The 13,612-nt window shown below is 38.8% G+C and overlaps 1 protein-coding gene across 1 annotated transcript in view; it reads right to left on the bottom strand.

The window, feature by feature from the left end:
* The window catches only part of LOC132560721 (neprilysin-3-like), a 33,048-nt gene that overhangs the window by 18,802 nt on the left and 634 nt on the right, over positions 1-13,612 (bottom strand). The window contains exons 2-11 of the mRNA XM_060225399.1: positions 11,610-12,677; positions 11,234-11,477; positions 10,780-10,887; positions 6,863-7,038; positions 4,408-4,470; positions 3,166-3,379; positions 2,359-2,435; positions 1,887-2,096; positions 625-1,141; positions 175-282 (exon numbers count right to left, since the gene is read on the bottom strand). Of these exons, the coding sequence (XP_060081382.1) occupies positions 175-282; positions 625-1,141; positions 1,887-2,096; positions 2,359-2,435; positions 3,166-3,379; positions 4,408-4,470; positions 6,863-7,038; positions 10,780-10,887; positions 11,234-11,477; positions 11,610-12,677 (2,785 nt within the window). The remainder of the gene's footprint in view (positions 1-174; positions 283-624; positions 1,142-1,886; positions 2,097-2,358; positions 2,436-3,165; positions 3,380-4,407; positions 4,471-6,862; positions 7,039-10,779; positions 10,888-11,233; positions 11,478-11,609; positions 12,678-13,612) is intronic.

Consider the following 13,612-nt stretch of genomic DNA (forward strand, 5'->3'; position numbering starts at 1 on the left):
TTTTGGAGTTACTGTTCCGTATCAATACCGTATGTTGGAGTTACTGTTCCGTATCAATACCATATTTTGGAGTTACTGTTCCGTATCAATACCGTATTTTGGAGTTACTGTTCCGTATCAATACCGTATTTTGAGTTACCGTGGACCGGTTCTGAATGTTACATATATAAGTACCGTAGACGGGTGTCAACAGTTCGGACGCAATCTGTCGCCCAAAGTTACTGTAGACGAAGAACTGTGGCTTAAGCTGGAGTTCTTGTGCTGTGACGGCTGTTGGCAGGACTGAAATTGATAAATCATTTGTGAGATACAGTTTTGTAAACATACTGTGTTGAAAGCGATTCACATTGTAGAAAAATTAGGAACATTCAAATCTGAGTAACGGAAAGTAATACTTAGACTATTATAACAATGGTCACCTACAACATCTTACCTCTCCCATCGTTTGAATAGAATATGTTAATGTTTTTTAATAACATTTATGAAATTTACTTTGTTTAATATTCCATGATGTTCTGTGTAGAAGCATTCTCTAGCTCACTTCTAACAAGAAAAGTAAGACTAGTTTTGTCTGGTCAATGACCCTTTTATTTTGAACTGGATGTATTGAAGCCAACAACTTACCCAGAGTTTGTGTGTTCTTGTCCAGGTAGGGTATAGCCGTGTACCAGTTCGGTTCCAGGAGTCCCACTGGCGTATAGAGCTTGTCCGTCACCTGACGCCGATAATTCCGCCCCGTGTACCTATGACCAAGCTGAAGAAATGTCAAGTTTACTTGGACGTTTGAAATAAGGATATTGACGTCACGAACTTCTTCTACTTTGGAGAGTTTGCTGGAGACACTGCCGAGTATTTCTGACGTCACCATTTTCGTAGCGTCGGACATAACATTAGAACTGGTAGCAGCATGCTCCATGGTGGATGTGATGTTCTGCACTAAGCTTGTCAGGTACATCTCAGCTTCGCTGATTTCTGTGAAGTACAGATCCGTATAAACAGTGTGAAGTTCTGGAGACAAGAGATCCAGTGTGAAACCGATACAATCAACCCAAGTATAATCCCTCTCCCGACGACCTCCAAGACCGTCAAGTGTCCTTCGGAGTGTGGGTGGCAGGTATTTCCAGATCCCAGACAGTAAAATCTGTAGACAATCAAACACGATGTCACAAGTACTACCAGACGTTGTTTTGTTATTTTTTATCATTGAACTGTTTTCAGTTGGCATTCAGGAAGTCACCTTTAACTTGTCATATCGACAATCTGCAAATGTTGTGATTTTTTTTTCTTGTATTGTAAAACTATTTACCCCATGAAACAGACTTATCTATGTCACATTTCCTGCAAATATTTCAAGCTGAAGTCCCATAGTTTTCACGCACCTCCGAAGATCGAGGTATTGACGCAATAAAATCAATAATATTTCCTGTTTAGATTTGAAATAAAAAGAGAAAATGTTCATAACGTACTTAAATGTTACGTAGAAAAAAGGTGTAGGGGAGGCGGAAAGGGGGATCTCGATCTCGTGCAATTTTGATAATGCGTGGGAGGGAATCGGGAATTTGACCCCTGTGACCTTCAAAAAGAGAAAAGCTCAACCACATAAACAAATTTGATAACAATACATCCTAGCATACCATCGGCCAAATTTCAGCACCCGGGGCCTATACTGTATTTACGACGTACGACGGCGTACAAAAGGTGATCGCAGTAAGTCACTTCGTCTCAGGTGACCTAAAAATCTATAATGGGTTTGGTTTCGTCATTTTTTCTGATAAACACAAACAATCTCGTGTAGGGCATATAGCACGAGCTCCAAAATATAATATTATGAACTTATATCATATGATCGTGTGTATATATTTCCTCTAGAGTTAATGATTAATAACCTGCTTCCATATATAAAATTTGATGACATTTTGGTCCGTGTCCCGAACAATGCCGTTGATAATTTCGAAGTAGCCGTAATGCTTGACAAGAACTTGACTTGATGACGTCACTCCTGTGGCTTGAGTCCAGTCTATGGTTGGAAGTCGAGCCGACAGAATGTCGATGGACAGCAGGACAGACGGGGAGGTGACAGACACTTGACTTATTACCTGTGTTACATAGGACAGACAAGGTGTATATCTTCTGCTTATGACAAAATGATTTTACTAAAGATCCATTGTCGCATTCGAATGATAAACTACAGGTGTAAATATCAATGCTTAACGTGTCTCGTAGCAGGATATAGACACACAATACAGCTTCCTTCTTTACAGAAATTCATACAATGCATTGTAGCGTCATGTGACACTTGATAAACATAATTAAATCTATTTCACAGAAATAAAACCATTTTTCTCGGAATAAACGTACATCTGAAAGTTTCCTGTCGATATCCACGGTTGAAGTGAGCACAGTCTTTATCCTTGTGTACAGGTCGTCTGGCGTCCCTACCAAAACAGAGATGGTTAAGAATTTATAGACATGCAGACGAATACAGATGTCTCCGATATGACTCACTTAACAAACAAATACAGAAATATGTACCCATCCATAATTTTACTTTTCTATGATGTATACCTAAAAAAAAAAACTCGGTCAAAATATGAATGCGGAAAAACGAAACTTGTGAGCGGTTAATTTCACCAATTGGCTAATTTGAAAGATAACATGGATTATGTTAAAATAACTATTCATTTCCCCAGAAATGAGGATAGTAAATCAATGAATTCATTTCCAGTGCGAATGACTCTCGTTGCACGACTTCTGGGCCATATTTCGCTAATATGCCCCTGTAAGACATATGTATTTTGAACATCAGAGAACGGGCGTGCTTGCTGTTCCTTTCCCCTGTAAGACATATGTATTTTGAACATCAGAGAACGGGCGTGCTTGCTGTTCCTTTCCCATGTAAGACATATGTATTTTGAACATCAGAGAACGGGCGTGCTTGCTGTTCCTTGCCCCTGTAAGACATATGTATTTTGAACATCAGAGAACGGGCGTGCTTGCTGTTCATTTCCCCTGTAAGACATATGTATTTTGAACATCAGAGAACGGGCGTGCTTGCTGTTCCTTGCCCCTGTAAGACATATGTATTTTGAACATCAGAGATCGGGCGTGCTTGCTGTTCCTTGGAAGTATGTCATGATAAAAATATACAAACAATTAATTACTAACCGTCATCCTGTAGGAGACGTCTCCCTGTACGTACTAACGAGTCCTCATCGTAATCGGCGTATTCCTCGTCCTCTTGTATGTCATCAAGAGACTCGTCTGATCTTTTTTTCCGTTTCTTTAGACCTAATATATAGTCATAGTCACCATAGTCAGGTTCCTGGCTGAAGTACACAGTGAGAGCCTGCGCAACCCGAATAATGTAGTTCTGTAGGACCTGGAACACCAATCTAAATCTGTAAATAATGTAGTTCTGTAGGACCTGGGACAGAAATCTAAATCTGTAAATAACGTAGTTCTGTAGGGCCTGGGACAGAAATCTATGGACCTGGGACAGAAATCTAAATCTGTAAATAATGTAGTTCTGTAGGACCTGGGACAGAAATCTAAATCTGTAAATAACGTAGTTCTGTAGGACCTGGGACAGAAATCTATGGACCTGGGACAGAAATCTAAATCTGTAAATAATGTAGTTCTGTAGGACCTGGGACAGAAATCTATGGATCTGGGACAGAAATCTAAATCTGTAAATAATGTAGTTCTGTAGGACCTGGGACAGAAATCTAAATCTGTAAATAACGTAGTTCTGTAGGGCCTGGGACAGAAATCTATGGACCTGGGACAGAAATCTAAATCTGTAAATAATGTAGTTCTGTAGGACCTGGGACAGAAATCTAAATCTGTAAATAACGTAGTTCTGTAGGACCTGGGACAGAAATCTATGGACCTGGGACAGAAATCTAAATCTGTAAATAATGTAGTTCTGTAGGACCTGGGACAGAAATCTATGGATCTGGGACAGAAATCTAAATCTGTAAATAATGTAGTTCTGTAGGACCTGGGACAGAAATCTAAATCTGTAAATAATGTAGTTCTGTAGGACCTGGGACAGAAATCTAAATCTGTAAATAACGTAGTTCTGTAGGACCTGGGACAGAAATCTATGGACCTGGGACAGAAATCTAAATATGTAAATAACGTAGTTCTGTAGGGCCTGGGACAGAAATCTATGGATCTGGGACAGAAATCTAAATATGTAAATAATGTAGTTCTGTAGGACCTGGGACAGAAATCTAAATCTGTAAATAACGTAGTTCTGTAGGGCCTGGGACAGAAATCTATGGATCTGGGACAGAAATCTAAATATGTAAATAATGTAGTTCTGTAGGACCTGGGATATGGGATCACTTTGTTGATGCTATTGGAGGAAACAAACCACTGAAGACATCTGTGCAGTACGTTTACCTTGTTTTGTTGTACCGGTGTCTGATATTGTTCAAAACTGAAGTACAGTGACGGTGGCTCCAACTGCCGACAAAAAAAATTCACGTTCATTTGGTTTATCACAAACTCTAATAAAAATGAAGTAAATGAGTCTGATACTACATTGAAAACATCATCGTGTCATTGTATCTTATTTTTCTAGAAACAAGAATACCCAACATGTGACTCGTGAATCAGTGTTTCCACCAGATTGTATTTATCAGTGTTGAGGACACTGTTGGCCTAATTATTATTGTTCTTTATTAATTATTACGTGAATATGACGTAAAGGCCACGTTATCAACAGTGTGATGAAAGCTATGTGAGTACGGTAATGATAAACATTACTTTGTATATCTAAATATAAAACAGGCACTCCCTAAAATAATATGTGTTTATAAAACAAGGAAAAATATGATGATGCCCTTGGTTGCAACAAAACTCTTAAGTGGGACATTTAAACTACTGCGTAAGGCATGTGCTGATTGCATGCACACTGTGTGAAACACTTATGTCTTCGGTCAAGGTCACATGGTTGAATACTTTGGTACTATCAGACTGGTCTTGTCACACGGAACATACATACCAACTATGAAAGCCATACCTCATATGATGCAATAGTTATGGCCAATGTTGATTTTATTTAAATAAAGGTCAAAGTTCACGATCAAGGTCACGTGGAAACCTGGTACCACCGGAAAGGTCATTTCACAACGAAGACACATACCAAATATGAGCGCCCTACCTTTTACGGTGCAATATTTATGTGCAAGGTTGAAGTTGACAACAAACGAACAGCGCACAAATGATCGGAGGCATAAAAATGTTTCTTGTTTTTGTAACACAAAATAGAGCCATAAGTTGATACGTAAATATCATTTTGACGCTATATCGAATACAGGACACAGTATGTAATGCTCACGTGACCTAGTAGGTAAAGCTCTTTATATTGATAGGATTGCCAGCTCTGCTACAGTTTAATACAATCAATCTGATAAAAATGTGCAATTCTCCCTCTGTTGCTTTCAGCATAGGATCTGACACCATCCCTTAAGGGGCCATGAGCTGGTGAAATATTGCTTGGGCTTATCAATCTTGAAAGTGAATGAAGCTATTGGTGAAATAGCTTGCATAATCCTTTTTGTGCATGAAGTCATTTCGTCATAACAAATTAGACAAAACTTATAGCATATTTTCATGTCACGATGTGACGAAATGACTTGCTGCAAACTAACGCGTCAGTTAGACCATTCACCTTGTGTGAAGTACACAAGATGCAAAGGTCACCAGAACATATGCCGTTCTTGATTTTTGTTGGGTTGTTATCAAGCGTTGTATGGCGTGAGTACCGAACATACGAAAAAACAAAACAAAACTTTACCATTATTGTGAGTAGAAAGCTGGGTAGCCCTACTCTGGCAACGGGTTAAACATTATACAATTAATGAGTACAATACCTTACGTTACAGTGAGTACGAGTTTTACATTTCGTTACAGTGAGTACGAGTTTTACGTTACAGTGAGTACGAGTTTTATGTTACAGTGAGTACGAGTTTTATGTTACAGTGAGTACGAGTTTTATGTTACAGTGAGTACGAGTTTTACATTTCGTTACAGTGAGTACGAGTTTTATGTTACAGTGAGTACGAGTTTTATGTTACAGTGAGTACGAGTTTTATGTTACAGTGAGTACGAGTTTTATGTTACAGTGAGTACGAGTTTTACGTTACAGTGAGTACGAGTTTTATGTTACAGTGAGTACGAGTTTTATGTTACAGTGAGTACGAGTTTTACGTTACAGTGAGTACGAGTTTTACGTTACAGTGAGTACGAGTTTTACGTTACAGTGAGTACGAGTTTTATGTTACAGTGAGTACGAGTTTTACATTTCGTTACAGTGAGTACGAGTTTTACGTTACGTTACAGTGAGTACGAGTTTTACATTTCGTTACAGTGAGTACGAGTTTTACGTTACAGTGAGTACGAGTTTTACGTTACAGTGAGTACGAGTTTTACGTTACAGTGAGTACGAGTTTTACGTTACAGTGAGTACGAGTTTTACGTTACAGTGAGTACGAGTTTTACGTTACAGTGAGTACGAGTTTTACGTTACAGTGAGTACGAGTTTTATGTTACAATGAGTACGAGTTTAACGTTACGTTACAGTGAGTACGAATTTTACGTTACAGTGAGTACAAGTTTTACGTAACAGTGAGTACGAATTTTACGTTACGTTACAGTGAGTACAGGGAGTAAGTATAGTTGTAAATCAGAAATGTATCTAGTCATATATTATCATATTTGTATGTATAACCTGTAAATGTTGTATGACATTGTATGGTGTCTGTTTGTGTATGTATTATGTGACGTATCTGTATAGCTTATCACGAATATGACGTAATTCGTGACGTTCTTGTTCCATGTACCACTGACATACCTGTAAAACATATGTATTCACTCCATCAATTTCTGTTTGCTGTAGAGATGCATCGAACAGCGCACCAACACCAAATGACGTCACAGCTGATCTTTGTAAACTCTCTAGACTGAGAGGGGTCTGAAGGCTTTCGTCTATACCCAAGGGATCGAGGATCGTGTGGAGCTCAGTTAGTGCTGTAGAAAAGTATGGGAAAATCCTGTATACAGTGGTTCCTTTTATCATTACGTGTAAATTGGTACATACATGTTACTTATATGTCAAGTACACGAATAAACTTTCGAACTAGATTGTACTCATATGCAGAAGGTTCCTAGACCTGGTAATCAATAGCGTTAGCGGACCTGGTGAAAAGACTCAGTAATGAAAGGACCTGGTTATAGGGATTTGTCAAAGAACAAGATTATCAAACCTTATAGGATAACTGCATTAAAGGATCTTATTAGAGGAATTTGTTAAAGGACCTGGTTGAAGGTATCTATTAGAGGATCTTGTTAAAGGAAGTTGTTAGAGGAGTTTGTAAGAGGACCTGGTTACAGAAATTTGTTAGAGGACCTGGTTATAGGGATTTGTTAGAGGACCTGGTTACACAGATTTGTTAGAGGACCTGGTTACAGGGATTTGTTAGAGGACCTGGTTACACAGATTTGTTAGAGGACCTGGTTACACAGATTTGTTAGATGACCTGGTTATAGGGATTTGTTAGAGGACCTGGTTACACAGATTTGTTAGAGGACCTGGTTATAGGGATTTGTTAGAGGACCTGGTTACACAGATTTGTTAGAAGACCTGGTTATAGGGATTTGTTAGAGGACCTGGTTACACGGATTTGTTAGAGGACCTGGTTACACAGATTTGTTAGAGGACCTGGTTACACAGATTTGTTAGAGGACCTGGTTACAGAGATTTGTTAGAGGACCTGGTTACACAGATTTGTTAGAGGACCTGGTTATAGGGATTTGTTAGAGGACCTGGTTACACAGATTTGTTAGAGGACCTGGTTACACAGATTTGTTAGAGGACATGGTTATAGGGATTTGTTAGAGGACCTGGTTACACAGATTTGTTAGAGGACCTGGTTACACAGATTTGTTAGAGGACCTGGTTACACAGATTTGTTAGAGGACCTGGTTACACAGATTTGTTAGAGGACCTGGTTACACAGATTTGTTAGAGGACCTGGTTACACAGATTTGTTAGAGGACCTGGTTACACAGATTTGTTAGAGGACCTGGTTACACAGATTTGTTAGAGGACCTGGTTACACAGATTTGTTAGAGGACCTGGTTACACAGATTTGTTAGAGGACCTGGTTACACAGATTTGTTAGAGGACCTGGTTACACAGATTTGTTAGAGGACCTGGTTACACAGATTTGTTAGAGGACCTGGTTACACAGATTTGTTAGAGGACCTGGTTATAGAGATTTGTTAGAGGACCTAGTTACAGGGATTTGTTAGAGGACCTAGTTACAGGGATTTGTTAGAGGACCTGGTTACAGGGATTTGTTAGAGGACCTGGTTACAGGGATTTGTTAGAGGACCTGGTTACACAGATTTGTTAGAGGACCTGGTTACAGGGATTTGTTAGAGGATGAGAAAACGTAACAATCATGTTTATCTGTTAAACATTACACTACTCTATGTATTGGGTGTGACTAAGGTTCTCATAACTATAACAGGCCATGTAACGTTAAAACGTCACACAATCACAATTACCGCAGTTAAACCAGGGGAAAGCTTTCAAAGGGGACTGTTAATTGGAAACCCCCTCTTTCCCACGAAAGATCTTATTTACTTCCGTAAACAATGTTTCACATGACAAATATGTTACTGAAGTCGTTCAGGCGTTAATGCTGTCAACATGTAGTTATTCAAACAGGAACATACTTCGTGATTCAGTGGTCCGATTTTGAAATACCTGCAGGTATTTTGATTTTAAATAAAGATATATTTGTAAGCAATGATGCTAATATTTACCTCTTCTTATTGATAATTCTTATAATCTTATAATAAGCGTTACCTGGTTACTTCCAACGTTATAGACAGTTACCTGGCTATATATATCGTTAGTGGGCGTTACCTCGTTACTTCCAACGTTATAGACAGTTACCTGGCTATATATATCGCTAGTGGGCGTTACCTCGTTACTTCCAACGTTATAGACAGTTACCTGGCTATATATATCGTTAGTGAGCGTTACCTGGTTACTTCCATCGTTATAGACAGTTACCTGGCTACATATATCGTCAGTGAGAACTACCTAGTTACTGCCATCGTTATAGACAGTTACCTGACTACATATCTCGTCAGTGAGCACTACCTAGTTACTTCCATCGTTATAGACAGTTACCTGGCTACATATATCATTAGTGAGCGCTACCTGGTTACTTTCCATCGTTATAGACAGTTACCTGACTACATATCTCGTAAGTGAGCACTACCTAGTTACTTCCATCGTTATAGACAGTTACCTGGCTACATATATCATTAGTGAGAGTTACTTTCCATCGTTATAGACATTTACCTGACTACATATATCATTAGTGAGAGTTACTTTCCATCGTTATAGACACTTAACTGGCTATATATATCGTTAGTGGGCGTTACCTGGTTACTTCCAACGTTATAGACAGTTACCTGGCTACATATATCGTTAGTGAGCGTTACCTGGTTACTTCCAACGTTATAGACAGTTACCTGGCTACATATATCGTTAGTGAGCGTTACCGGGTTACTTCCAACGTTATATACAAATACCTGGCTACATATATCGTTAGTGAGCTCTACCTGGTTAATTCCATAGATATAGACAGTTTCCTGGCTACATATATCGTCAGTGAGCACTACCTAGTTACTTCCATCGTTATAGACATTTACCTGACTACATATATCATTAGTGAGAGTTACTTTCCATCGTTATAGACACTTATCAGGCTATATATATCGTCAGTGAGAGTTACTTTCCATCGTTATAGACTGTTACCAGGGTACATGTATATCGTCAGTGAGCGTTACTTTCCATCGTTATAGACAGTTACCTGACTACATATATCGTCAGTGAGCGTTACTTTCCATCGTTATAGACAATTACCTGGCTACGTATATCGTCAGTGAGCGTTACCTGGTTACTTGCATCGTTATAGACAGTTATCTGGGTACATATATCATTAATGAGCGTTACCTGGTTACTTTCCATCGTTATAGACAGTTACCTGGCTACATATATCGTTAGTGAGCGTTACCGGGTTACTTCATTCGTTATAGACAGTTACCGGGCTACGTATATCGTTAGTGAGCGTTACCTAGTTACTGCCATCGTTATAGACAGTTACTTGGCTACATATATCGTCAGTGAGAGTTACTTTCCATCGTTATAGACTGTTACCTGACTACATATATCATTAGTGAGCGTTACCTGGTTACTTTCCATCGTTATATACAGTTACCTGGCTACATATATCGTTAGTGAGCGTTACCGGGTTACTTCATTCGTTATAGACTGTTACCTGGCTACATATATCGTCAGTGAGCGTTACTTTCCATCGTTATAGACAGGTATCTGACTACATATATCGTTAGTGAGCGTTACCTGGTTACTTTCTATCGTTATAGACAGTTACCTGGCTACATGTATCGTCAGTGAGCGTTACTTTCCATCGTTATAGACAGTTATCTGACTACATATATCGTTAGTGAGCGTTTCCTGGTTACTTTCATTGTTATTGACAGTAACCTGGCTACCTATAACTTTAATGAGTTTTACCTGGTTACATCTAAAGTGAATGTTACCTAACTGGCTATATTGTGCGTTCTCTAACCACCTATATCGTTAGAGACAGTTACCCGAGAGCCTTTATCAATAGTGAGCGTTATCAGGCTACCTACATCGTCATGTTTACCTGATCAAGTGCTTACCTATATCATTTGTAGCGCTGGTTGAAGCTAGGCATGTCTTGTGGAGTTGTTTCGTTACCCTCGCAAAGACGCTGTCTATCGAGGGATTCAACGGGTCCTCAAGCAAACCTTTAAATCAAGATGATCAGCTTCGAATTAAAACTGTTCAAGGAATCAGATAGATGGCATCTTGGTTACACAGGACAAGTACAGGGGCACACTTTACGAACCCCTTTATTATCATATCAATCAAGACAAGGGCACGTGATCAATTAGTAGAAAAGAAAGAAAGAAAACAAAAACAAAACCAAAAATAAACAAACAAAACCAGTAGTGACCCTTAATGGTAAAAAATTAGATTACATTGCCACGAACAAGTAGTTTAAACATGTTTTCTGCTTCGCAGTTGGAAAAGGAGCCGGGAATAAACAGAGAGCAAGGAGCATCTACATAAAAAGTAAACAAAATCACTCACGTTGAAGCTTGGGATACAGACTGTTACGATCTATGGAGCTAGCATAAGTTGTGTCTGTAGTGTCAACAAAGCCTTCACTGATCATGTCCTCTCGGGAACGAATCCATTGGCCACACGCGAAGGTGTAGAAGTCTTCGCACGGGTTAATGTCCGTGTCTATCATGGACCACATCTCGTACCCAACAGAGAAACACTGGTTGGTCTCACACACAGGTACCACAGTAGTGGCCTCTACCGAGGATGTCTGGTACACAGGGTTCGTGACAGACGGTATCAATGTGGTGGGTTCTATCGTCGCTGCTACAGTAGATGATTTGGTAATCATCGTTTGTTTAGTCGTTGTCGTTCTTTCTGTCGTCGTCATCGCTTCTGTAACAGGTTTTGGTTTTGAAACTGTTATTTGTTTCGTTGTTGTGTTTGGTCCAGTTGTCGTTTTTGGTTGTATAGTAGTAGCCGTTCTTCTAGCTGTCGTTGTTTGTTTGCTTGCTTGTTTGGTAGTATTGGTTGGGCTGGTTGTCATTGTCATTTTGGTAGTAATGACTGGTTTGGTAGTAGTGGTCGGTTTGGTTTTAGTGGTCGGTTTGGTTGTTGGTTTGGTGGTAGTGGTCGGTTTGGTTGTTGGTTTGGTGGTAGTGGTCGGTTTGGTAGTAGTGGTCGGTTTGGTGGTCGTGGTCGGTTTGGTTGTAGTGCTCGGTTTGGTTGTAGTGGTCGGTTTGGTGGTCGTGGTCGGTTTGGTTGTAGTGGTCGGTTTGGTAGTAGTGGTCAGTTTGGTTGTTGGTTTGGTAGTAGTGGTCGGTTTGGTTGTAGTGGTCGGTTTGGTAGTAGTGGTCGGTTTGGTTGTAGTGGTCGGTTTGGTAGTAGTGGTCAGTTTGGTTGTTGGTTTGGTGGTAGTGGTCGGTTTGGTTGTTGGTTTGGTGGTAGCAGTTGATTTTTTTATTGTTACTGGTTTGGTGGAAGTGCCCAGTTTGGTTGTTGTCGATAATTCGTCAGTTCTAGTTGGTTTGGCTGTTGTTGTTTTTATCGTTGGCTTGGTAATGGCGGTCGTTGATGTTTTCGGTTTCGCTGATTTGATGCTTGTCACTAGTTTGGTTGTCGTATTGGGTTTGGCAGTTGATGTTTCCGTTGTGCGGGATTTAGTCGCTTCAGTTCCTGGTGAATTTCTTGACGTTGTCATCGGTTTTTGTGTTTCTATTGTCATCTGATTTACTGTTGTTAGATGGTTTATCGTCGTTGTTATCTTCAGTGACGTGAGTAAAGCAATGACTGTAGTCTGTTCACTTTTAATTTCACTAGCCTTTGATGAAGAGTGATGGGGGATATCTGGTGAACGAGTTATTGATGGGGAGGCAGTGTTGTGTGAGCTGGGCAGACCGGCGGTGGTCGAGGTAGATGATGGAAGATCACCAGATGTACTGTCGGTTATTGCACTTACAGCTGAGGCTGGCTTGGAAAATAGAAAAGTTCATCTGAGCAAAAATATTTTCTAAAAAAATGACCTTTGTAAATGACACACAATAAAGTGTTATCTACACATTGTATAGTGTACCCTAAAAGTGTATAGTGTAATTAGTACATTGTATAGTGTACCCTAAAAGTGTATAGTGTAATTAGAACATTGTATAGTGTTCCCTAAAAGTGTATAGTGTGATTAGAACATTGTATAGTGTAATTAGTACATTGTATAGTGTAATTAGTACATTGTATAGTGTAATTAGAACATTGTATAGTGTACCCTAAAATTGTATAGTGTGATTAGAACATTGTATAGTGTAATTAGTACATTGTATAGTGTAATTAGTACATTGTATAGTGTAATTAGAACATTGTATAGTGTAATTAGTACATTGTATAGTGTACCCTAAAAGTGTATAGTGTAATTAGAACATTGTATAGTGTACCCTAAAAGTGTATAGTGTAATTAGTACATTGTATAGTGTACCCTAAAAGTGTATAGTGTAATTAGAACATTGTATAGTGTAATTAGTACATTGTATAGTGTAATTAGTACATTGTATAGTGTAATTAGTACATTGTATAGTGTAATTAGAACATTGTATAGTGTAATTAGTACATTGTATAGTGTACCCTAAAATTGTATAGTGAAATTAGTACATTGTATAGTGTAATTAGTACATTGTATAGTGTAATTAGACATTGTATAGTGTACCCTAAAATTGTATAGTGAAATTAGTACATTGTATAGTGTAATTAGTACATTGTATAGTGTAATTAGTACATTGTATAGTGTAATTAGTACATTGTATAGTGTAATTAGTACATTGTATAGTGTAATTAGTACATTGTATAGTGTAATTAGCACATTGTATAGTGTAATTAGTACATTGTATAGTGTAATTAGTACATTGTATAGTGTAATTA

The sequence above is a fragment of the Ylistrum balloti genome, unplaced genomic scaffold (assembly GCF_031769215.1).
Source record: "Ylistrum balloti isolate Yb309-2 unplaced genomic scaffold, AGI_CSIRO_Ybal_v1 Utg371104, whole genome shotgun sequence".
In the NCBI taxonomy this organism is placed as follows: domain Eukaryota; kingdom Metazoa; phylum Mollusca; class Bivalvia; order Pectinida; family Pectinidae; genus Ylistrum; species Ylistrum balloti.